Source organism: Amblyomma maculatum, chromosome 8 (genome assembly GCF_055883805.1).
Source record: "Amblyomma maculatum isolate TAMU_Amacu chromosome 8, ASM5588380v1, whole genome shotgun sequence".
Classification (NCBI taxonomy): Eukaryota; Metazoa; Arthropoda; class Arachnida; order Ixodida; family Ixodidae; genus Amblyomma; species Amblyomma maculatum.
The window spans coordinates 117091968-117117218 of NC_139351.1; the positions used below are offsets into that span (position 1 = coordinate 117091968).

At 42.9% G+C, this 25251-nt stretch overlaps 1 protein-coding gene across 3 annotated transcripts in view; it reads right to left on the reverse strand.

The window, feature by feature from the left end:
* LOC146182291 (protein Hook homolog 3-like) overlaps nt 1-25251 on the reverse strand; it is a 35533-nt gene that overhangs the window by 8551 nt on the left and 1731 nt on the right. For 2 of the 3 annotated variants that reach the window (XM_084577376.1, XM_084577378.1), the window contains exons 3-20: nt 24905-24977; nt 24773-24847; nt 24545-24677; nt 21056-21123; nt 16709-16852; nt 15920-16014; nt 12647-12726; nt 10927-10991; nt 7531-7614; nt 7369-7411; nt 6728-6813; nt 6091-6255; nt 5423-5492; nt 4752-4839; nt 3259-3399; nt 2110-2300; nt 524-624; nt 13-183 (exon numbers count right to left, since the gene is read on the reverse strand). In XM_084577376.1, coding sequence (XP_084433502.1) covers nt 13-183; nt 524-624; nt 2110-2300; nt 3259-3399; nt 4752-4839; nt 5423-5492; nt 6091-6255; nt 6728-6813; nt 7369-7411; nt 7531-7614; nt 10927-10991; nt 12647-12726; nt 15920-16014; nt 16709-16852; nt 21056-21123; nt 24545-24677; nt 24773-24847; nt 24905-24977 — 1873 coding nt within the window. The remainder of the gene's footprint in view (nt 1-12; nt 184-523; nt 625-2109; nt 2301-3258; nt 3400-4751; nt 4840-5422; nt 5493-6090; nt 6256-6727; nt 6814-7368; nt 7412-7530; nt 7615-10926; nt 10992-12646; nt 12727-15919; nt 16015-16708; nt 16853-21055; nt 21124-24544; nt 24678-24772; nt 24848-24904; nt 24978-25251) is intronic. The other variant, XM_084577379.1, reaches the window with a different exon arrangement.

Consider the following 25251-nt stretch of genomic DNA (forward strand, 5'->3'; position numbering starts at 1 on the left):
TGCTTTGCTCACCAGGTTGTAGAAGGCAGTGCTGATGAGGCGCTCTTCCTTCTCCCACTGGGCCTTGAACATCTCCAGTTCCTGCTGCAGCTGTGCAATGTGCTTGGTCTTGTCCTGGAGCTGGTTCCTCAGGGCCACCACCTCAGCACTCGACGGCGACCGTGTGTCCAACGTGCGAATCACCTAAGAAGCAAGCACATTTGCGATGACAAACGAGCGAGCAAGCCTAGCCAATCACAACACGGCCAATTCAAAAGACGTCTGACTTGTGAGTGGAAGTCATGGTTAGTCTCCCCTGACAATAGCTGTGTGCTATAGCAGACATACACCAAGAGAGTTGCCTCTGTATTATAAGAACACTACAATCAACCGATATGAACCAGCTTTAATAGTCCTCGCGGTCCCTCTGAGGAGATAAATGAAACCAAAGAAAACAACTTGCCCTGCAGAGCTCCCAGCCCCCGTACATACACATGCCTACTGACATCGTAGTTATGTAGGTACTAAATGGCATTCCACATACATTTTTGGCCTTTTCAAGGTACTTCTGGTACCGCTCTTCCATGACTCTCGTCTCTTCAGATTTCTTCTCCAGCTGCTCCGTCAGCTCAGACTGGCTCTCACCTGTGCAAAAGAAGAGATGCCACGTTTGGGACCAGATAAAGATGACACGTTTAAAGAAATTACAATTTAGACAACAGAAGCATAAACTGTGAAATAATAAAAAGAATACCAGCTTATACCAAATGGCTTTTTGGATAACACAGTTGGACTCGGAGCTTCTGGGCATGCCACAGTTAAGGTCCCCTCCTCTGAAAACGCAGTTTTCTTTTGCTAAATTCGAATTGTCACTTTTGATGCTGTGATGATGTTCTGACAATGAAAAATACCGTATTTACTCGAATGTAACGCGACCGCAAATGTAACGCGGTGGGCGACTTTATATATTGCCCAATGGGAAAAATAAAACCATGAATGTAACGAGAGATAAGCGTTTGAAAAAGTACCTTTATTAGACATCATGGCTCTTGCAGTTACATCAAAAACACTCATTCATCATCGTTGTCGGAGGCTGAGTTCTCGGAAACCAAGTCTTCCTTTTTCACTCTCGTCCTCCCGGACGATGTCGTCGGAAGCCTTTGCGGTCAGGCTCACATTTAAAAATCACCCATTGTTGCAACCAACACCCATGTATGGTTGATTGGTTAACGTCTGGCCGTCGAGCTGCCGCAGAATTTCAGATTTATTTCGCTATCAAAATAGCTTTCCTTTTGAAGCGAGCGTCGTATTGTGCACGGCGTGTTGACACAGTGCGAAATGCAATAACGACAGAAGTAACCACACTAATCTACTGCCAAAGAAATGATAAGCGCGTGATAACGTGATTCTGAGCCTATGAGAAAAAAGTGGAATGTTTTGGCTTTGGTTGGATTGGGATTTGGCTTTTTTGTTACCCTTGTTGCCAATGTAACGTCGTAGAACCATGGAAACTGAAACCGAGTCAACCGTGTGGTGACAGATTCATTATCGCGGCACCTTAGCATTGCTTTTGACCACCTGAATCACAGTATTCGATTATAAAGCAAGGGTAGACTTTGAGAGCCAAAAATTATGCAAAAAAATACTCGCGTTACATATGAATAAATACGGTATGTTACAGAAAGAATTATGCCTCTAAGGTAGCAGTTGAGTCTGGCTACCACACACCAGTAACTTGCATCAGCAAAAACCGTCAAGATGTGAAGAAGGCAAATAAATGAGTCTAGTGGTAATGAAGAAATCAAATTAGAGAGAAAAAAAAAAAAGACAGCCATAAAACGAGCTAAAGGTGAACTTGCAAAAGGTGAACTTGCAAATGGTATTGAGGAACCCAGCTATAAGCTTGGTGGGTTCCAGCTACATAAAACTTTGCATACAGGCCACTAGGACATTCACAGAACATTATTTTGTATTGCTAAAAAAAAAAAACTTAATCTTTCGGTGTTCTGAGTTATGTAACACCTGCATCATTGTTCGATTCACATCATCAACAATGTACTGGTGCAGAACAAGCAGCAGTCTGTATAAAAGCCATGCCAATCTGATCAAGACGAAAGGCCGTGAACGCACATGACTCGGCAAGGCGCGTGGCCATGGCTTCGAGGCTGGACTCGCGTTCTCGCAGCTGGGCCTCGAGCTCCTTGCACCGGCGCTGCGCCATGGCTAGCTGCTGCCGCGTCTCCGCCCCCTCGTGCACTGACGCCGCCTCCCGGCTGTCCTCCAGCTGGCTCTCCAGCTCCAGGTTGCGCTGGCTCAGCAGTCTGCATTCAATTCAAATCAATGTATTCACCACAAATTTCTCAGGCCAACACGCCCCGAGAAACTGCAAAGCGCAGCTGATCATTTGTTTGTTTGTTTTTGAGCGATTAATGTCCCAAAGAGACTCAAGCTATGGGAGATGCTGCAGTGGAGAGCTCCGGAAATTTCTACCTCCTGAGGATTTTTAACATGCACCAACATCGCATAGTGCATAGGTGCCTTGCTTTTCGCTTCCATTAAATGTGTGCGCCACGGCCTGGGTTTTGACCCACGTCCTTGGGCTCAGCAGTCGAGGGCCCTAACCACTAAGGCACAGCAGTAGGGCCAGGTGCAGCTGGTGAATGGAGTGTTGTGCTATACCTGCTCAAGGCAAAAATACTTCGCCAGCCCAAATTCTGGTTCATTTGTTTGCTTATTCCACCCAGTGGTGACATTTGTTTTTACATTTCTTTAGCTATGTGGTTATATATACCTTCCACAGATGGCGTCAACGGTACCATCTATCTGTAGAGAGTAGTTTTGGACTGTGCGCAGCAAATAAACAGTTGATTAACTATATTGGGCACTCACCACATTACGAACTAGGTGACATTTCTTCCTACCCTAATAAAAAGGGGATACTAATAATTATCTATCTTATCTATCTAAAAGCTGAGACGGAAGTGTTGGTGCCGCAATACAGTACCTTTCTCTTCAACGCTAACAAAAGTAATGGAGTACAGGAATTTTCACAGATGATTAAGCCTCTGCGTCCTGCAGTCATAGCATCTATTGTATAACTTTGCAAAAAAAAAAAAAAAAAAAGCTGCCTCCTAACAGTTCTTTTATGTTACAATATGATAGTTGTATTTGTTTTTGTTTTTTAAAAACAGTATGTCAAGTCGTGGCGTGTGTGGAAGCTATGAAAATGATCTCAGAGACAAACCAGCGTGCAGTCACTTCGTGAAGCCAATTACGCACCTGACTTCTGTCTCCAGATCATTCTGCCGCGACTGCGCGTCCTCCAGCATGGTCTTGAGTAGAGTCAACTGCTGGCCTTCGCTCGAGCTCCGTTCAAGCTTCAGCATCTTGTTCTCGTGCTGCAGCCTGATCAGTTTTTCCCTGGGAAGTGCACGGAGCAAAAAACAAAAAAAGCGTTTACAATGCATCACACACCTGCAACGTGTTTTTCCTCAACCACTACTTTCGGAACAAAGACATGAATGTAACACTTTTCTTTTTTCGCGATGCTCAAAATACTTTCAGCATGCTTCACCACTGGACTCACAAGCTGCTAAGAGAAGCAGCTTTTCAACAACCCTCAAAGGGCCACTGTCCAGGGTATGACTTTTTAGTCAAAGAAGCTCAATGCTTCGATCAGGTACCGGAGATAGTGCAAAATGCTACAGCGATATGCGTGCCAGACAGCAGCAAAAATAAAAATCAAAGTCTCTCATTCTCCACTTCGGGAAACCAGATTCGCCGTTCTCTACAAGCTGCTAGGCTGACGTTGGGGTAACAAACGATATACATTGGTCCGTCTCGCTCACTGACGGGTGAAGGATGGGTGTACACGACTAATTGTGTGCGCCGCTCGCTGCGCGCTTCTCCCTCGCCATGGCTGGACTGATGTAATAAATGCAGCGGCGCGCGCTCCCTCGCCCGTTTCGTTTTCCCGCACGCAGAGTACCACGCCCCACCTCCCGCCAAACGCGAAGGAGGAAGGGGAATTTGTTTTGCGGAGACGAGCGGGCAGGAGAATGAAAATAATGAAAAACCTTTGCGAGGGAACGGGAGGAGGAAAACATGACAGAGGCAGGTGATTGCGGTGGCTGTAACTGAGTTATTACTCTTTTCAAAAACATTTTGCAGCCTTGCATTCTGGGGGCAAAGCCTCAGTCACCGGGGAAGAAAATATTTTCGACCGGACAGTGGGCCCTTAAGCCATGTGGCATGCACAGGTTAAGCAGAGGGTGCCGAACGTGGAAAGAGGCGGCGCGGCCCGCTCGGAAAAAGAAGTGAAAAAACGAAAAGAAGACATTGCTGCTCTCTACGGTGCCGCACAAATTTTGAAGTGTTGTCCCTCAAATAATATTACTGCTTTTGTGTTTCTGCATGTCTTATATTCCATTTTTTCCAAGCCTTCAGCTGCAGCAGACCTGAATAGGTCAAGGTGGAGTTGTAATCATAATGTTTTATTTATTCCTTTATTTTCACGAGGTCTCAAATTCCCCTATTGTATTATGTTCGCGGTAGCATTACATAAGTGTAAATATGAAAATCACGATATTAGTGCAACTGATACTACTGTCACAAAAGCACATTTAATCCTTATCAAGTTTGACCTAGACTAAGTTTCAGTGCACTCCACACGCAAAGACCAATACATTTAGGTAGTAGAGTAAGTAGTAAGTAGTAGTAGAATAAAAAACATTTAAATAGTAGAGTTTTTCTCTGGTTTGAAAATCCCTTACTTGATCTCGGGTGGAAGCGTCTCAAGCATGTCAGAGTCTGAGATTGCCCCGACAGCCTTTGCTCCGCTTCTTTGAACACTTGAGCTCTCTGCAAAAAACAACAACGATAAACAAAATACAGCTTTTAACTAACACATACAGAGCTATCTCACGCTCTATAACATTTTTCTTGTATAAATGGCACGTGTTCTAAGGGCAAATAGTCTACCTTTCATTAAAACCACAACCACACGAAACTGAAATGTCAACCTATTTGCCGGGTCAAAAGTAGCTTCGGCCGAGCCACTTTATCACCTTTGATCTTCACTTGCTATAAGTGGAGCCCTCACGACTGCACCTTCACAAGACACGCACGTGTCGATTTACATTTGGACTTAAAATTTTGTTCTCTGGTCAGCAAGGGCTGCAAGTTATGGGGGGTCAACTTATACTCCAGAGTCATCTTATACACAACAATATGGAGTAAGGATAACAGTACATCATATGGAGCTATATCACTAGCTCCATTTAGGAATAATGTTGGTGTCTATCAACTTCCCCAGTGTCGTACTGAAATCAATGAAAGTGAAGAACTTCTTGCACTAACACTAATAACTTGCACTTCCATGATTGAAAAAAAAAAAAAAGGGTAAAAGGCACTGCGCAGAATGCACGAAGATATCACGACTTGCCTTTTTGGAGCTGAGAGCAGCGCATTTCTTCTAGAGCTTCTTTCAACGAATCTCGTTCTGCCACCAGACGCTGAAAGAAAAGACAATGAAATTTGTACAACCAAAAATACAATAATCTATCCTGGCCTCTGTAATGACTGGTTTGATCGATGGTCAAAACACTAGGCTTACTGAGGCCTCTCTAATCAGGAAAAGACATGAAACGCGTAAATACTCAACATGGACAAAACCAGTTCAGAAGTGAAAGCGGATGATTTTATCTATTGGGATGCACCTGTTTTATGCCTGCGCCAGGGAGCAGTCTATTCTAAAGTACTGCACGAAGAGGCACATTACGCTGCTTGCGTAACAAGGCCAGCCTTGCTGTCAATGGTTAAAGATCGCTCGTATTTAGCTAGACACCCCTGTAAAGCAACAAAACGCTACCCTGGCTAATCATTGCCTGTGCATCAAAATTGGAAAGCCAGCATCTTTCTTAGCAAACATGCAGAAAAAGCCACCAATGAGGATCTACACAATGAGACACACAATGTGGTTGGTGGATGACTCTGTCGCGCCATGAAAGATTTCTATTTTGTTCACCACTGCTACAACCGAGCTGCACAAACCTCTGCCGCAATTGATACGAATAGTTGAAGAAGGAGGTTCAGGGTATATTGCACACATACCTCCTTTTCAGTCTGTAGGGAAGCCAGCTTTTCCTGAAGCTTTTTGGCATCAAACTCAGCCCGGTTGGCTTTCCGTGTCTCGTCCGCCAACTGAAGTCTCAACTCCTGCGTCTGCTTCTTGTACAAGTCTACCTGAGACTTGAATGCTGACATCTTCTTCACGTCCTGCAAAAACATAAGTATGCGCAGCGTTGTTTAAAAGGAAGATAGCTACAAGAAATGCTATTCAGATGCTATAATGGCTGATGAAAAACTATGGATGACAAAGTGTGGTGCGAATCGAACAGCAAATCGTATTCGAAAACTATTCGAATTTTCAAACATTCACCCATTTCTAGTTTAATGTCGTCGGCTAAATTAAAATTATTGTTTAGTCGGTATAAACCTACCAGTAACTGATGGCAGCAAAAAACACTAGTAACTGCATGATGCTGTGAAGCAAGTAGCAAGTGCCATGAAAATAAGATAATGAAGAGAAGCATGGAAAATAGCAAGTAGTTTTTCTGTAAGTAATGCATTTTCTTTTTCTGTGCATGCACGCGCGCACGCGCGCGCGCGCGCGCACACACACACACACACACACGCGCGCGCACACACACACACACACAAACAAACAAACAAACAAACAAAAACTGACCTCCTCAAGCTCGATGTTGGTCTGCATGTAGGATGTATTCTTTTCTTCCAGCAACTTGAGCTGCCTCTTGAGATCACTCATATCCTCTATAAGCACACAGCCATCAGAGAAAGAATCAGCCACCAGCTGTTCAAACATGATGTCAAACATTCTTTTCCTCTCAGCTTAACTTCAAGCCTTATGCAAAGTAAATGCTTGCAATGCTTACTGTGTGCAACCAAGTAAAAAACTATGAAAGATGCCAAGCAGGCAGGAAGAAAACAGAATATATGATAAATATGATGCATCAAAAATTGTTCTGGAAAAAAAGCCCAAATTTCATAAAACTAGAAAATGATAAAAATTATTACTAAAGAAGGCTGCATAACTGTTGCTAGCTTTTTATTTATTTATTTATTTTATGCAGTACAGAAGTGCAAAGTTCAACTTTGCCAGACATGATCACCCCCCTATGAATGATAACACATGAACACAACAATATATGTTCAATGAATTCAGCAACAGGTCTTCAATCACATACAAGCATCAATTCTGAGGCCAATATGCCTGCAAGAATCATGAACGCAATTTGGATGCTAGCCCTATAGATTCTCGTGGTGCACAACGGTCGAAGGGAAAGTCAACTTTGCCCCAAGACTCACCTAACTTTTTCTTGTAGGTCTCAATGGTAGCTTCATAATGTTCCTACACAACAAGAAGCCAGAGGGGGAAAAAAGTAAAGAAACACTAGATTAGCACAGAAGCCAAAATTTAGAGGGGACTTTCCAAAGAGCCCTGCAAAATAACCAGTGGTTTGAACATACCACTTTGTCCGACGTGTGCCGCAGTACATCCAGTTCATCCTTTAGCGTTTGCGCTTCATTCAATGTTCTGTGCAACTCTTCATTCTGGAAATAAGACACAAATTCCAGATGAGAAAATACAAAACAAGGAGACATAGTCAATGCTACGCGTGAAGTCATCTCCCTTCTCAAGACATACCTCTCTTTTATGTTAATGCTCTAATTGCGTGCAAATTTCCTTTCTGGCCTGTACTTATTGTATTGCCCGTACAAAGAAGAAAAATTTACACTTCTACAGAAGATGCGTATATATAACTGTTACAGAGGCTACATCAAAACCACCGACTATTTCAAAACAGAATTGGGTCTCGGCCATGAAATACAACTACCGAAATTTTTAATAAGACAAATGCTTGTTCCAGCATGTATCTAAAATTATTAATAAGACATCTTTGTTCCAGCCTGGATAGTAAACTCTCGTTACAAGAGACACTCAAAGGAACCGAAAAAGTTGTCTCTTATAAGCAAGGTCTCTTGCAACCAAAAATTCTAAAAACACTGTGTTGATCAGTTTACTGCATATGAGCATATAAATGTATTCACACACCTTAACAGGGAATTGTTCAGGAAAGCTTAAAGAAGTTATTCATACTAGTATTCATAGTAGTATGTATTTTTGTGAGTGCAGAGTATATTCATTCCCAAATTCTGGAGGTAAAGCACTTCACTTTGCAAGCCTTCTGTTGCTCAAATACCTTTGAAGCACTCTTACATGCTAGTCACCCTCAGATGCTGACACTTTTCCTCCAAAATGTCCTCGTTGTCATCCTCTGTGGCACATGTGTCATTTACTTGCGCGAGAATTGCACAGTCTGTAAGCTCTTCGGGAGCACACAAGATCCACATCTGCAGATACGAATTCCTCAAAACATTCTGGTACCTCAAAAGTCTCTTGGATGCTCGCCCAAGTTTAATTTTCAAGGAAGCTTTCTACAGTATCCATATATGAACCCTCTTACATCATGTCACCACATAGCCTGCTTGTCTGAAACAGTTTTTCGCTGCTTCACTTCTCAGACCATTCCAGACACCTGAAGTCACCTTAACAGTCTGTTACCTATAAGGTGTTTACTGAGGTAATCGCTAATAGAATCAGGACAACCTTAGACTGCAATCAAGCAAAGGATCAAGCAGGTTTCAGAAACAATACCCTATTATCGATCATATCCATACCATCAATCAGGTGATAGAAAAATGCTCGGAATATAACCAACCCTTATACATAGCATTCAATGATTACGAAAAAGCATTTGACTCAGTTGAAACCTCGGCAGTGATGCAGGCATTGCAAAATCAGGGGGTAGACGAGCCGTACATGAAAGTGCTGGAAGATATATATAGTGGCTGCACAGCAACCATAGTTCTGCATAAAGAAAGTAACAAAATTCCCATAAAAAAAGGTGTTAGGCAAGGGGAGACAATCTCCCCAGTACTATTCACAGCTTGTTTAGAGGAAGCATTCAGAGACTTGGAATGGGAGCAGTTAGGGATAAGGGTAGATGGAAAATACCTCAGTAATCTGCAATTTGCTGATGACATTGCCTTGCTAAGCAACTCTGGGGATGAACTGCAAATAATGATTGATGACCTAGACAGGAAAAGTAGAAAGGTAGGTTTGAAAATCAATATGCAGAAGACTAAGGTAATGTTCAACAGCCTCGGGAAGGAGCAACAGTTTTTACGTTAGGTAGCGAAGTACTGGAAGTAGTAGGCGAATATGTCTACTTAGGACAAGTAGTAACCGCAGATCCGGACCATGAAAAGGAAATAAGAAGAATAAGATTGGGATGGAGCGCATTTGGCAAACACTCGCAGATTATGAGTAGCAGCTTACCGGTATCACTTAAGAGGAAAGTATACAACAGTTGCATCTTACCTGTCCTCACCTATGGGGCTGAAACGTGGAGGCTAACCAAAAGAGTTCTACTTAAGTTGAGGACAACCCAGAGGGCTATGGAACGAAAAATGGTAGGGGTAACATTAAGAGATAGGAAGCATGCAGAGTGGGTCAGAGAAATAGCTCAAGTTACCAACATTCTAGTGGAAATTAAGAAGAAGAAATGGACATGGGCAGGAGATGTAGTGCGAAGAGAGGATAACCGATGGTCGCTTAGGGTAACAAACTGGATTCCAAGGGAAGGAAAGCGTAGCAGGGGGCGGCAGAAAGTTAGGTGGGCGGATGAGGTTAAGAAGTTCGCAGGGGTCAAGCGGATGCAGCTAGCACAGAACCGGGTTAAGTGGAGAAATATGGGAGAGGCCTTTACCCTCCAGTGGCTATAGTCAGGCTGATGATGATGATGATGAGCAGCAAACTTCGCATCAATTACTATTGTACAGTCTTGCTGCCCGTTGAGCAACAGGCGTTCTACCAACCTTGTTTTGTACAGCAACTTGACAGAGCGCATAATGCCTTTGTCTATTGGTTGAAGGTAGAGTGTGAAGTTTGGAGGGAAAAAATAACTTCGGTGGCTTTGAGCAAGAGAACTTTGGTGCTGCAAAAAGCATTGTCCACAAAGAGAAAGGCATCATAATTCTGAGCTTTCATCCTGTGATCCAATTTTAACAGCGAGGAGTTAAATATGCTGGATGTCATCCATGCATTTTGATTTGCTTCGAAGGTGACAGTAATGCGATGCCAGTGGCTGAAGAACCAGGGTCGTTTTGACTTCCCAATAATGGGGAAGCACTCATTCTCAGTTCCTGACATATTGCAACAAAAAGGATGCTGATATGAAATAGAATTTAGCTAAGGGTATCTGAAATGCATCATGTACGAGTTGGTACGCTTCAGCTGCATTGCATGAGCACACCTGGGTTGTGTCTCTTCTAAATAGTGAAGAATTTACTCTAGGGACCTGAAAAAGTTGTCCTTAGTAACTGAGTGTCTCTTGTAACCATGTCTCTTGTATGCAATGTTGTTAACATGGCAGACATAGGAAAACCAACCAAACCATTTTCAGATGTCTCGTATAACCGAATGTCTCTTGTAACAGTGTCTCTTGTAATGAGGTTTAACTGTATCTGCTTTTGCATCCACTTAAGTTTTGCAATTTTATTGCCTGCTGTGCACAGAGCTCTCAAACTCCAATCTAAAGTGACTCTCATCATCTATCTATAGCACTGCATCTATTTTACGTTTAAAGTGTGTGGGCAATGAAACCCGCATCTGCCCTATAAAAGTGGCTCGACTTGCATTACCTGCTGTTTCATTCCACACTTTACAACTCATCTTTCACTAAGGCTCGAGAAATTGAGCTGATGTGTAGCTGCATCACCTCTGCATAAGGACCTATCCGTGCAGTTTCAAAGCGCTGCATATGAAATGTGGGAGATTGAACAGAACACAGCGATTCTCACCTTTTCCTGGAGATTCAAAATTTCTTTCTCTTGAAACTCAACCTTGATCCGCAGTTCGTCCCGAGCTGGTTAGTGAGGCAGCAAAAAAAAAATATATATACAAACAGAACAGCACTTTCAAATAAAGAGCTGTGAAGACTCGCAGCAGCAAACGTGCCACCAATAACAGTTTACCAAGGAAGGTTTGGTTTGGTTTGTGGGATTTAACTCTTTCCCTACCGTGGCCAAAATGGCAGTTTTCTGTAGGTTTCAGTAGATTTTTTTTTTCTGCAGAAACTACCAGGTCTAAAATTTTGTGCAATATACAAAAAGAAAGCTAAATAGATTCGCTTTTTAGGCACACAACTTTGAATATGAAGTAGTGGGTTGTAACTTGCAATACAATTTCCCAAAAACCAGATTTTAGAAAAAAATTGAACAAAACTTGACGAAATGCACTTGTAAATGAAACAACAAAAATTTTAAAAATTGTTTGAGATATACTATATGCACATAATTATATTGGTCTCTCCCAGTGAAAAAATAAAAGTTCAGTATTGAATAGTGTTCTTGATGCATAATGAGCAATCAACGAGGGCCGTTGCCGAGCGCCATGCCGAAACGGATGCTCGGTTCCCTTCTTGGGCAGGACGTCACTCCCTGTTTTACGGGAGGCAAGATATGGTGTCAAATGATGTTGAAACCCTGCGAATGAGCTGAATCACACGAACAACACACACAAAAAAAAAAAAAAAACTAAAATAAACATCCAGAGCGGTCACACATGCAAAACAGGCCAACAAAGTGTGGCCGCCGATTTTCTGGGCTGGTTTCCATCGTCATCGGAACCGGAACTGAATTATGAGGATAAGGCAGCATCTCCAGAGTCACTGCTGCTTGAGTCCTCGATAAAATTGGTTGTAAACAACGTGGAATCATCAGATTTGTGACGTCTCGAAGCGCTCATCGTTGATGCGGATTGTGCCAGTCTCGCATGCAACTGACGCGGCGACGCTGCCGCGTGCTTGGAGCTCGTTGAAAAATAGCCGCCTCACGGGAAAAATTGTAAACAGGAATAAAATTTAGGCTTCAGTTACTCAACTACACTCTAGATGGTGTAGCGTGTCTGTGAGTGATGCGGAAAGGTTCAAAATTTGCCCGTGAAGTCATCGTTAGCGGGCCGGAGTGTGGCCGCTGGTGAGCTGGTGTTCCGAGCTGATTTCCGTCCTCAGCGGGGTCGGAACTGAATTCCGACTATAATTGGCAGCATATTCAGAGTCGTTTCTGCTTGGTTCATCGATAACATCGATCGTAGATAGTGTGTAGTCAGATTTGCGACGTTTCGAAGCGCGCTTCGTTGACGCGGATGCCGCCATTCTCACATGCGACTGAGACATTGCCGTGTGTTCGGAGCACGGTCAAAAATAGCTGCTTCGCAAAAAAATGTAAACTGCATCAAAATCGAAACTTCAGTTCTTTGACTACACACTAGATAGTATAGCGTGTCTGTGAGCGACGTGGAAGGGCTCAAAATCGGCGCGCGAAGTCATCATTAGCGGGCTAACGATGCTCAATGGGCGCGGTAGGGAAAGAGTTTTCCAAAGCGACTCAGGCTATGGGAGACGCTTTAAGGAAGGAAGGACTGAAGGATATCAGCATACAATGTTTCAAGCACGACAGAGATCAATAACTTGAAGCCAGCCCTAAAAGAAACAAAACAAAGAAGAGCTGAAACACTTACCAGTCTCAAGCTTGAAGACCTCGGCCTGCAACGCGTCTATTCTCTGCTGCGACTGCTGGTATCGCCGGCCAGCTGGCGTGCTGCAAGTTTCGGAAGGCGCGAAAAAAAAATGTGTTAGCGTCACTCCACCATGTCAGCTTCCCTTGCTTCCTTTTTTAACACAAAAGTGCACACACACAATATTGATGAGGCACGAGGTAACGAGCACAATTACAAAGCTGCGGAGTAAGTGTACCCGACTTACACAAACTCTCAATGCTACCTTTTCAGCAGCATCACTGTTCTGACATCTTGCAAGGGATTAGCACAATAAAAAGTTATTAATGGAAACTACTTATCGGCCTAAAACAGCAGAGCACAGTACAACGACCAGCAGAAGTTTACACAATACATGCAGCTGGAAAGAAATATACTGTAGCACCAAACACATGACCCAGTATTTGATGCCATTTTGGTGGAGTGTACAGCATGTCCCCTGGATTGAGTATGTAGTCCGCATAACTGGGTTTAAAATATTTTTTTCCACACGCCCATATCATCTGGCAAGTGTACGATCACCATCGGCCCAGACACGTCAAGTGGCAAAACAAAAGGCCTCTCCCGCTTATCACAAACTAACCCTGTCCTATGCCAGCTCCAACCCGTCTGATCATCACAAGCTCTCTATCTCAACTGTCCATATAACCCTGCCCTCCACCCCATATACTATACATGCCCCACTCATGTCCATTTCCTCTACTTCATTTCAGCTAGGACGCTATTAATTTTCACTCGTTTCCCAAACCCTACTGTTCTCTTCCTGCCTCTTAAAGGGACCCTGAAATTATTTTGATGGTCCTATTCTAATATTAATAATCTTATCAAATTTAAAGGCCCAGCATGGACCCTACAATTTACAAATAATTTCTGAAAATTGCTGCTCACAGCCCCCAATTACGGCAACACTTCACCAAGCATTCTTAGCTGCCCCTTCTAATGCAGAGAGAGAGAGAGAGAGGGGAAGACACAGAGAGAGCCAAGTAATGCAGGCCGGCCACAGCATGAACAGTTGCAGTCCTGAGCAGTTTTAGCTCTTCTTTTGCATCAGCGATTGTTGAGTTGAATAAGACAGGAGAACTGCAATTTTTGAACATAATGTCTTCAATGTTAGTGAAACCAGCTTCAAAATTTTTGCCATGTGGTGACAAGTGATGGGATGCCAATTGTTTGTGCAATTTTTCTAGCCTCAATAAACCTTGTTTCATTGTCCCTTTAGCATAACACAGATAATATGTATTCTTTTTCATATTTTATTAATTCAATCTCAATTTTTATTCTTTCTTTCTAGCCTCCAAGCCTTTGCCCCACAGGTAATATGTATTCTTTTTCATATTTTAACAATTCAATCTCAATTCTTCTTTCTTTCTAGCCTCCAAGCCTTTGCCTCACAAGTGAGTACGGGCAAAATGAGAGCACCGTATTTACTCGTGCAATGAACATGCTCATATATTAAGCGCACCCCCTATGCTGGCTGTCAAAAAGTAAAATTACCTTTTCTACTGTGTAATAAACGCATTCCGTTTTTTTCGTCATGCAGTCTTTTGATTACGATGACAAATGCTTGTACATGTCCTCTTTAAACACTAAAGCAACCATGTAAAATAATAGCGTGCCACCTCCCTAAGCCACAGACCACTACACCTGACCCCTACAGGATAAACACCCAATAAAAATGTTCCACAAGGAATGGAGAACCAACAGAAATCATACTTGGCTGAGTTTTCTCTGCTGGATCGCCAAATTAAAGAGACCAAACACCAACCAAAACGTGTTCCAAAATTATGGCAAAAATGAAAAGGTCTGCCTCATATTGCACAGACTAAGCACTCTAGTATCCAATAAATGGGGATTCATAATATTAATTTGGCAATGAAATTTGCATAGCACGGTAAAACTCGGCCATTATCAGTGTAGTCCACCACACGACCACATGACACATCTTGGGATCTAGAAAATATCACCGATTTTCTTATGTGCACACTGCTTTCTGTATCAGGAGTGCACATCATGTTTTCTCATACTCTGCCAATGAGGCTTCCACCAACGAGGCTTACGTCTCTGTGCTGTGCCTTGGGTGTGGAAGCTGAAATTGACACTACTCTGCACTAAAAATGTTCACTATCTGGCATGAAAGATTTATATTACTTTTTGGTACATCACATTTTTCAACATGCCATCGCCATCGCACTTACTCCTCACAGTTTCCGACATCGATCTAGATAAAAATGGGTGCATGAAAAAAAAATTTTCAATGACATTACAAAAAAAACAAACAGAATAAATCACTTCAGACAGCAACTTGAGGCAATGAAGCTTTGTACTGAATGCTGTGAGTTGTGTTAGCATGGACTCGAGTAGTGCTTTCTTCGGACGAGTCATATGGATAAATTTATGATAAAAGTTGTTAACTGTGGAATTGGGAATTGAGCACCACTTCTGTGCTGAAGAATGTTTTGTTTGATTAGAAAAGCAAGTCAATATGGACAAACTGCTCACCCTATCAGACTACTCGCCATCGCCCTTTTTTTTTTTTTCCATCTTCAACCATTGCTTAATATTTTATCACAGATAGCAAATGCATAACCAAAACTTTAAGCCACTTTTTAGTACTGTATAAAGTGTGATAACTATGAGAGATGCGAGAAATAGAAGCATTACATACTCTGTTTATAAGGAATATTGATAAGCTGGTAATATTGCAGTGAAGTGAACCATTTGTCTTTATTTGTTCTTTTTAAACAGCCGCCGGCATGCGGCCTTATCACTGTGATTCTAGCGTGCAGATCGATTCCTGTATTTTTTTTGTTCACACTCATTGTTGTGAGATGCGGCTTTATTATTTCCTTTGTCACAAAAGATGCGTCGAGATGTATCTCGAAAGATTCCAACCACGCATGTGTGCTTCTACAATCTTCCAGGGTATGCTACCGTTCGTGGTTTTATCTAGTCGTTCTTCGCCGCCTTTAAATTTACTGCCGAGTACGATTGTGGCTACCGCCACTGCCAATTGCTAGCTTCTCTTGCGGGAGTCAGCCCAATAAAGAGCTGATTCAAGTGAAGCTCAAGCCTCCTCATTTGTTGTCAACAGCATTGTCACCACTATGTGGCAATATTCATGACCCAATAGCACCTAGCAAATACATTTCACTCCATTCCTATTTTCTCAACTAAATTCATTCCTCATTCTCACGAGCAAAATCCGAAGATCTGTAATGTACACGGCAACCAACATACCTGGGATCTTCCAAGTTTTCCACATGGTTGAGCTTTTCCAGCAATTTCTCATTTTCCTGGACCAGGCTCATCTTCTCCTCTTGAAGCATTGTTACCTGCACAAAAAGACCATGCAAGGTTTGGTGACAACACAATCAGCATTTGAGCTAGCCCCAAATATTGATCACAGAAGAAACGGCATAACATGAACCTAGGCAAGTTGGCAGAGACTTAGTATAATGAAAAGCGCAAAAGGATCACGATGACAAAAGACCCAGCAATTTCGGTGCCCATTTCTTTTCTCATTTCGGTCCTTATGTGCTGTTCACTGTTCAGTGATGAGTTAAGACTCTCTACTAAACCAGGCCAATAGGGTTCTACTTAAGTTGAGGACAACGCAGAGGGCTATGGAATGAAAAATGGTAGGGGTAACAATAAGAGATAGGAAGCCTGCAGAGTGGGTCAGAGAAATAACTCAAGTTACTGACATTCTAGTGAAAATCAAGAAGTAGAAATGGGGATGGGCAGGACATGTAGCGCGAAGAGAGGATAACCGACGGTCGCTTAGGGTAACAAACTGGATTCCAAGGGAAGGAAAGCGTAGCAGGGGTGGCAGAAAATTAAGTAGGCGGGTGAGGTTAAAAAGTTTGCAGGGGTCAAGTGGATGCAGCTAGCACAGAACCAGATTAATTGGAGAAATATGGGAGAGGCCTTCACCCTGCAGTGGCTATAGTCAGGCTGATGATGATGACCAAACCAGACTACCAGACTGACATCGGTACCAATGGTCCCAGGTTGTGAATCACGTACCTGCAAGTCTAGCTCATGGCAGCGCTGTGTGATCTGCTCCTTTGCTTCCGCCGTTACCTGCAACTCCTCCAGGGCTTTCTTCAGCTGCTCGTTCAGATCGAAGCTGTCGCCGGTGTAACTGGCGGGGCTCTCTTTTGTTATCAACTGAGGAGAAAAAGATATGCCATTGCTGTACGACTCAAGTTGACACCATCATGAAGATTACCTGCACTTCTACCTTTTTTTTTAATTCATTCCCATACTTCGATTAAACTGCTGTATTTCTCGCACACAGCACAACAATTTGCCTGAATAGACTATCAGTACTTATTTCAAATATTTAGGGTCTACTGTTCGACACAGGAAACACTTTGTAGCCAGAAGCGACTAAGCCATAAGTGAGTAACGACAGCCACAATTGCAAGAGGTTAAAACTCCTACAGAAAATAAAGCAACCAAGCCCAGGACTAAACGCCAAGCAGTTACTGTTTGCCCCTTACGCATTATTTACAACTAAACCGTATCAGTGCTTGAAGGTATCACCACGAAACCACCATATCCTACCCTACTGCTTGCTTATGACTTGGACTACCTTATGACTACCTTACTGCCCGATTATGACCATATGACGCTCATACAGCTCAACAGTTTTTCTTACGAAGTACCCTCTGTCTTCTCTTGTAACTGTACTTCTCTGTAAACAGAAATTACACAAGAAAGATGAGTAGGAGCAACTTTTAATGCAGGAATGCATTTAACGGCTACATTTCCCCCTCTAATTGTCCGTCACGGTTTTGTCTACCAAGGCAAAACGAAGTTAAGAAGTGCACTGCACTGTGAACAATATTTTTTATTTACTACATTCAATAACCCCTTCATGGATCACTGCCTTGTCGTGGCGGAGGGGCTTGCGAAACTCGATGAAGTCGTGAGCTCTGCTGTGTAGGACCACCCAAGATAGACAGGTCACGGCAGAGAGTTCTGACAAAATGTGATTCACTGGAGAAGGTAATGGCAACCCACTCCAGTATTTCCTGCCAAGAAAACCCTATGGCCAGTCACAATACCATTATCGATATGGCGCCGGAAGATGAGCCCCCCAGGTTGGAAGGCGTCCCACATGTTACTGGGGATGAACAAAGGGCGATTCCTAGTAGCTCCAGGACGAATGAAGCGGCTGGGCTAAAGCCAAAAGGACGCTCAGTTGTGGATGTGTCGGGAAGCGACCGGAAAGTCCGATGTTGCAAGGAGATATATCACATAGCAACATGGAATGTAAGATCTATGACGCAAGGTAAACTGGATATCGTCAAGCGAGAAATGGACAGATTGAACATTGATATCTTGGGTATCAGCGAGCTCAAGTGGACCGGAATGGGAGAATTTAACTCCGGCGACCATTATGTCTTTTATTGTGGGCACGAATCCAAGAGAAGGAATGGGGTCGCTCTCATAGTAAACAGAAGAATGGGCAAAGCAGTGCTAGGGTACAACCCCAAATAAAGGGGTGAGGCAAGGCTGCATACTGTCGCCCTGCCTATTTAACCTATATGCAGAGTGCATCATGAGAAAGGCCGGTCTGGACGAGTCTTCAGCTGGAGTGAAGATTGCTGGAAAACGTATCAACAACCTTAGATATGCGGATGATACCACTTTAATGGCAGAAAGTGAAGTGGAACTCAAGAGACTTCTGATGCGCGTACAAGAAGAGAGTGAGAAGTTTGGGCTTAAACTGAATATTAAAAAGACGAAGATCATGGCGTCTTGCCCTATCAAGTCCTGGAGCATCAATGGACAAGAAGTGGAAGCTGTGACAGACTTTCTGTTCTTGGGCGCCAAGATTACCTCGGAAGGAGACTGCAGCCATGAAATTAGGAGACGCCTGCTTCTGGGAAAGAGAGCAATGGTTAGCCTTGACCGTCTAGTAAAGAGCAGAGACATTAGTCGGCCAACCAAGATCCGTATAACCCAAGCTATGGTCTTTCCAGTTGTGATGTATGGATGCGAGAGTTGGACTGTGAAAAAGGCTGACCGCCGAAGAATTGACGCGTTTGAATTGTGGTGCTGGCGAAGACTCTTAAGAGTTCCTTGGACTGCCAGAAGATCAAATCAGTCGATATTGTTGACCATAAACCCTGACTGCTCATTGGAGGGTCAAATTCTAAAGTTAAAGCTCAGCTACTTTGGTCATCTGATGAGACGAGAGGAGTCGCTGGAGAAAGATTTGATGTTGGGAAAGGTTGAGGGTCGCCGGAGAAGGGGTAGGCAGCGAACGCGATGGTTAGATGGCATTCTCGAGGCATTGCAGATGAAGCTATGTGATGTTAAGAAGATAGTGAGAGACCGGAAAGCGTGGCGTGACATGGTCCATAGGGTCACGAAGAGTCGGACACGACTGAACGCCTGAACTGAACTGAACTGAACTGAACATTCAATAATGTTATTGCAAAGACACAAAATTGTTAGCTTGGGACAGGTTCTACATGTACGGCCTCACGCTAAGGTCGGCAACTTATTGGACAAGTGGCACCATCTGGCGCACGCACTGCACACCATGTTTACTTGAAGTAAGTAATTAAGTAAGTAAGTAAGTGAGAAGTCCTGATCCCTTTTGACTCAGGGCAGGCGTTTGTCAACGCCACAGGAGAAATGGATAGTTAAAGGAAAAGAGCAGTACATCACACATTGTGTCACGGTGCACTGAAATATGTCTTTCGTGGCACTACTGCACTTTAAAGGCACCGTCGGTCGAACGGCCTCATTGTGATAATGGCATCAGATGGCGCTACATGTCCAAAACGTGGCCATATACTAATTTCGTGACTGAACAAGCTGTGTTGTCCTCTTGCTACCGTCCTGTCGTTTCTGCAGTTTTATTTTACAATACTACGTTTTATCCTTTTGGATACCCCACACATCAACTGCCACCCGTTATGACCTCCCATTATGGTGTCGTTTTCGGCGGAATCTTTCATGAGTGCTGCTGCCTATCGCCGAGAACATGATTGCCTTCGTAAGCAATAGGAACAAGCTCTGAAGACAGAAGAGGAGCAGGCTAGGGCAGCAATGCTTTCAAAAACAACAAGCGAGAGCTTTGAGCCTCAAAGAGCAACGCGAACAAGAACGCCCTCGGAAGCAACGAGAGATAGCGTCTACTTCGGATGCTGGCAATCAGCCTTTGCAAGGTGTGGATGAGAGCCCTCGACAGTCAGCTAAGTGAGTACGCACACACATACTGCACAGACACCCGACGCTTCCCTCATCATTTGTGACAAGTTTAATAAACATCGACACTAAAAACTCAGTGGTTGTCAACATTCCTGTGCGAACTAGTTGCAGTCACAATTGTTAATAACCCACTTCAAGCCATTACCAGATGTGCATCTTGCATTGATTAATCGTTGCACGACACGTGGCTATAACCAGCACAAATTTTGTGAGTTACTTCAATTACCACATGCCGTTCCACACGAGTCATTAAAACTATGTTTCCTTAATATCTGTACTTTGTGGCAACAGAACTGTGGGTCAGCATGCATCCCTTCCTGCAGTGGAATAATCTGAGCTTAGCACGGATTAGACTGCCAATTTTTTAAGATTATAATCATTACAACAGTTCAGCAATATGTTCAAGGAGATTTGGGTTGCAATACTAGTTATATTAGGTTCGTGTTAGGCTTTTGCAAGTATCTAACTTCAAGTAATCAGTATTCAAGGTTTGATACGATCCACATATTTCGTTTCAAAATCTTGAAGCTTTGACGGAATAATGTTTACGGTAATATTGGTTTGTGGGGTTTCGGATTAGTATACTATACTCAAAGAGTTGCCATTGCGGCAAGCGAGCAGCGATAGCCGCACAAGGATGCAACAGTATATCAGCCGTCAGAGACAAGTGGCTTTTCAAAGGTGATAAAACGGCACGATTTCCATTTTTCCAAAACACATGTGGATCACGCTGACTGAGCAGCTAACTAAACTGTCAACCGTCCTGTTCATCTGACTCCCCAGCATGACGCACACTCAAGAGGCTGCTGAAAGAATCAGAAGCTCGGTAATGGGCATCGTCATAGGATACTGACGATTTGTCCAATTTTACCTCAGACCCTTCAAATAGGTTGACAAGCAGGCTAATTCCAGATGGCCATGTTCACAAAAGGAGTGTGACAAAGCTTTAATGTGCTTTTATTTCTTTTTTTCACATACATAATGGCCTCATATACCAATAGCGCTCAGACTATCTGCTTCAAAATTATTCGAAGCAAAATTACCAATTCTCTTTAACAAAAAGAAAAGAAAAAAGAGAAATATTAATAACTCAAGCACAGCTGATGAAGGTCTCAAAAAAGGCAAAAAAGTTTTACAAACCTCTTGAATAGCCTTCATCACAACATGCTGAACAGCTTCCTCAAGGCCCATTATGACTTGTATGTATTCTGGAAAAAAAAAAAGGGGGGGGGGGGGGGAGGGGGGGAATATTCAAGTTTGCGCGTCTGCAACTTCTTTGTTTCATTCCTTTACTGCATTAGAGAAAGCATCACACCACTAGCTTTTACTGCCAACAAGGCAATACTTCAAAAAATCTGGAGCTATTAGGAAAGCCCTCGGATTGTAGAAACAAAAATGTGAATGACCCCTGAAACAAGGTTGTGCAGTGCGTCTTTAACATACCACAGTCCACAGTTTAGTATCTTTGCTTTACACCTGCTTTAAGGACCATGTCTGGGATTAATGTAGGTGGCAGGCATGTGCCAAATAGAAGACAGGAAAGTGGAAACAGCGACAGTAATACAGACAGGCACAATACACTACAAACAATGCACATTCTTTCTAAATCTGTGAAAAAGTTTTAACTTGAGAGGGTAAACTAAATATATTTCCCAAGTCTAGGCATTCGTATGAACAGAAGCAAACAATTTTGCAGTTGCAGGCCAAATGTTTTTTTTTTTTTTTTCTTTGTTCGTGGTTTGTGCCACAGGTCTCAATGTTTTCGTAAATAGGAAACAATATTTTGTGACATACATTTAGGTAGGTACGTACATATGTGGAAAATAAATAGTTCTGTCAATACTACAAAGATAACTCAAGTCGTTTGGCTATCGAGGGTGGGAAGATTATTTAGGAAGACAAGCCAACTTTTAAAGCTTTTCAGGATACACCTATTGTCGCACAGTTATTGAACTGGTGACATCACAGCACAGTAAGTACACACCCTGACTTGCAGTGGCACTTAGGGTGCTGAACTGATGTTGTTTCTAAAAATGCCCCCAGGGAGATGTGAGGATCCGAGGACATATCTTCCTTCTAAATATATCAGAAGGTGCACATCTCAACAGTATACCAGAGAGGAAAAAAATTAAATGTTGCTAATGACAACCATCTTCCTTTCTTTCTGCAATGTAAAAGCCAAGTCCTGTCCCAAAGTCAATTAAAAAATACAAAGGAATGTTGCTAGGTATGGTTTGCATGTGGGGATTAAAAAGAGTGCATCGAAGGCAGGAAATGTCTGTGATACTGATAGATATTTAACCGTTTACCATCATCCAGCAAAAATTTTAATATAACAACAGTAGCCCCAGCGATATCAGCAACTAAAAGCCTTCACGTTTTTGCTCTCAGCTCATAACCAGACCAAGAGAGCACAGATATACAAGCAGATGCAAAGTTTAGAACTCATTTGGCTAAGATTTCTATTGTTTAGCTTCCCTTTTCAATGTCTTGCCTTGTATCTAAAGTATCTAAAGGATGAGAAGGGGCTAATTAAGGTCTTTAGAGTAATTTCATCAGAGGAGATGAAGACAACAATGTCCAAAGTGCAGCTTGAAAGAGTGGAAACTTAGCAAGTGAAAAAACTGGCTACTAATAAGGCAAAGAGGTCTAACGCAGTGGCCAGTGAAGCTGGTCTCATTGCCTCGGCCTGGATTCAAAACCCATTGAAAAAAAGTTTATATTCTTATAGTTTATAGCCCACGTACACACACGGGCTGGCAGGAGCTGCCAACTTAGGTCTCTCGTTTCACATGGGACGGTTATGTCAGAATCAGCCTGCTAGGAGCCTGGCATTCACGTTGCCCCTAAAGGCCACTAAGGCACGTTCATACGGCTTGGTTAAAGCGGGGCTTTATATATGGGCTGAGGAAGAAGAAAAAGAGAAGAAAAACCTCTGTCACCCACAGCTTATGCTTTCGCTCAATATCTGGTTTAGCAGCGTTGAACCCTTGTAGTTTTTTAATCCCCTTTTGGGATTCTTTAACATTCTGAAGCAGCTTAGCCTACGAGGAACACCATAGAAAAACCACAAGCTTTCGACCACCGGGAATTTTTAACGTGTCCCGATATCGTACAGCAGCATACGGGCGCCTTTGCGTTTCGCCTCTAATGAATTGTGGCCGTGTTCAAAACATGTCTAGCGTATTTAGAAAGTGCTATTACAGTTGAACCCCTTTATAAGGGGCATGCACAGGGGAGCAGTTTTTTGTCTCTTATGTGAGAGGTCCCCTATAAGCAGGGAACCACGTCAACATTTTCTAACCAGACCTTATTTCGACGTAGGCATCCTATGGCTAAAATACGAAAAAAAAAAGGGGGACCACCACACACTGACCACACGTTGCGACTTTCATTCACTACTGCTGAAATAGTTTAAATCTTCGTCTGCTTCAGGGCTGCATTGATGATGTTCAACATGGCCACTCCCAGACTGAAAATCGGGCCAAGAGCCTCATGACCGCTGGGCCAAAGCCGTATATGTTGGCGAACTACATTTGCAGCAATTACAAAGTGCGATCACGGTGCAATGTGGCACCACAACTAGCGATTCGCAACTAAGTTATGTGTCTGGTAACTCTACAAGAACTTGAATTAAAAAAGCGTTACGAAAATGTAAATGTAACCAGCTTACTACCAAGGTGCTAGAAGCAGCCAAAACTATAAAGCATCACCAGCAGAAATATCACTCAGAAATTTATGCTTTTTTGACAAAAGGTAATAGGGACAGTGAGTAACAAGTCTATGAATATCGCTACTCAGACGAAAAAATCAGACGAAAAATAAAGAGCAAATGAGTAGTTTCTGAGTGGAGCTGAAGCAGGTTGAATAGCAAACAAAGCAGTTTATTTGTCCTCGCCTGAGCAGAACCACTTCTGTTTTTATGTCATTTGTTTTGGTCTTGGCTTGGCTATGTCTCGCTTTCTAGGCACAATGGCTTGTTTATGTCAGCGGCACCAGCTGAGCACTTTCTTTGCATTTACCAGATTGATTTGCCGCTCATACTGAAATGCAATGTAATAGACAATTTTCGCTGTATTTTTCAGACTAGTGGACACATCACTTGTGGTGATTCTTAATAGGAAGCTCCACTAATTGGGAACCCAACGCGCACTCCCGGTATGCTCGCGCAGATGCTCGAATGCGCAGTCGTGCTTGTGGCAAACCTGAAGAACCTTCTTTATGTTGCATTCCCACTGCAGGTGCTTCTTTTAGTAATTTCCTAGCTAATTGACCTGCCCTTTGTTTGCTGAAGTTATAATTAATACTTACGGCGCAGGTGTGTCTCCCTTATTTTGTTTTCACTAGTATAGCTGCAACTGAACCGGGCGACGGATGGTGCAGCATCTAATGTTAAAATGTCTGTTACAAGCAAGACTGAGTACCAAATGTTAAGGCTAATTTGTCCTTTATAGCCAATTGTCTTCTACATCCAATGTCTGTTAAAAAAGAGATCCAGTTAGTGAAAGTCATATGGGTAGCAAACCGTTTGGGTGGATGGTGTCTCTTATACCCAATTGTCTGTTACACCATTTTCGTTTTCAGCGGTCTGTAAAGGCTACTTTAAGGATCCATAACAGGCCAACTCACCCTGTTTCCTGGAACAATTGACTGCGCACCCAAGTATCAGCTGCAGAAGCCGTCCCATTTCATCTCGACTTCCCCGTTCTGCAATTGCACCGACATCCGGAAAACGGAACTCTGTGATCTGCTGGAACAGCACCTGAGGAGGAACACTTCATTTTTAGCCCTTTCCAGTTTCTCTTGGATTTATAAATCACCTTAAATTGTACGATATATCCAAATGAAAATTCATACCTCATTGTAGTAATCAATGATTGCCTTGAGAATCTTCTTCAGGTTGCTGAACTGAAAGTTTGAGGAAGCAGACGTCTATCTCAGGCTTAAAAATTATTAGGAAGCTATGACATGCCACAGAAAAAGACTCACTTTTAGCCTCCAGTTACTTCCAACGTCTGTTTTGACCTTTCCAAGCCAGGCCGAGTCGAAGAAATCTGGATCGCTAGAAAGAATGCAATATAGCGTTAGTGGCGACGTTAATGACGACATAGCGTTAGTGACGATAACATAAGGCAGGCTGAATCTACTAGGGATGTCCATTCCAACAGGTGTATAGAAGGTAGCATTACGAGACGACAAACAAACAATTCAGATGAATCCGCTTCTACTCTTTTGTACTATGGGTTAATGTGATTAGCTCCAATACCAACAGCCTTTAATGGGCATTATAGGGTCACATTACAGCACTGAAATTCTCTCATCCAGTTTTGCTACAA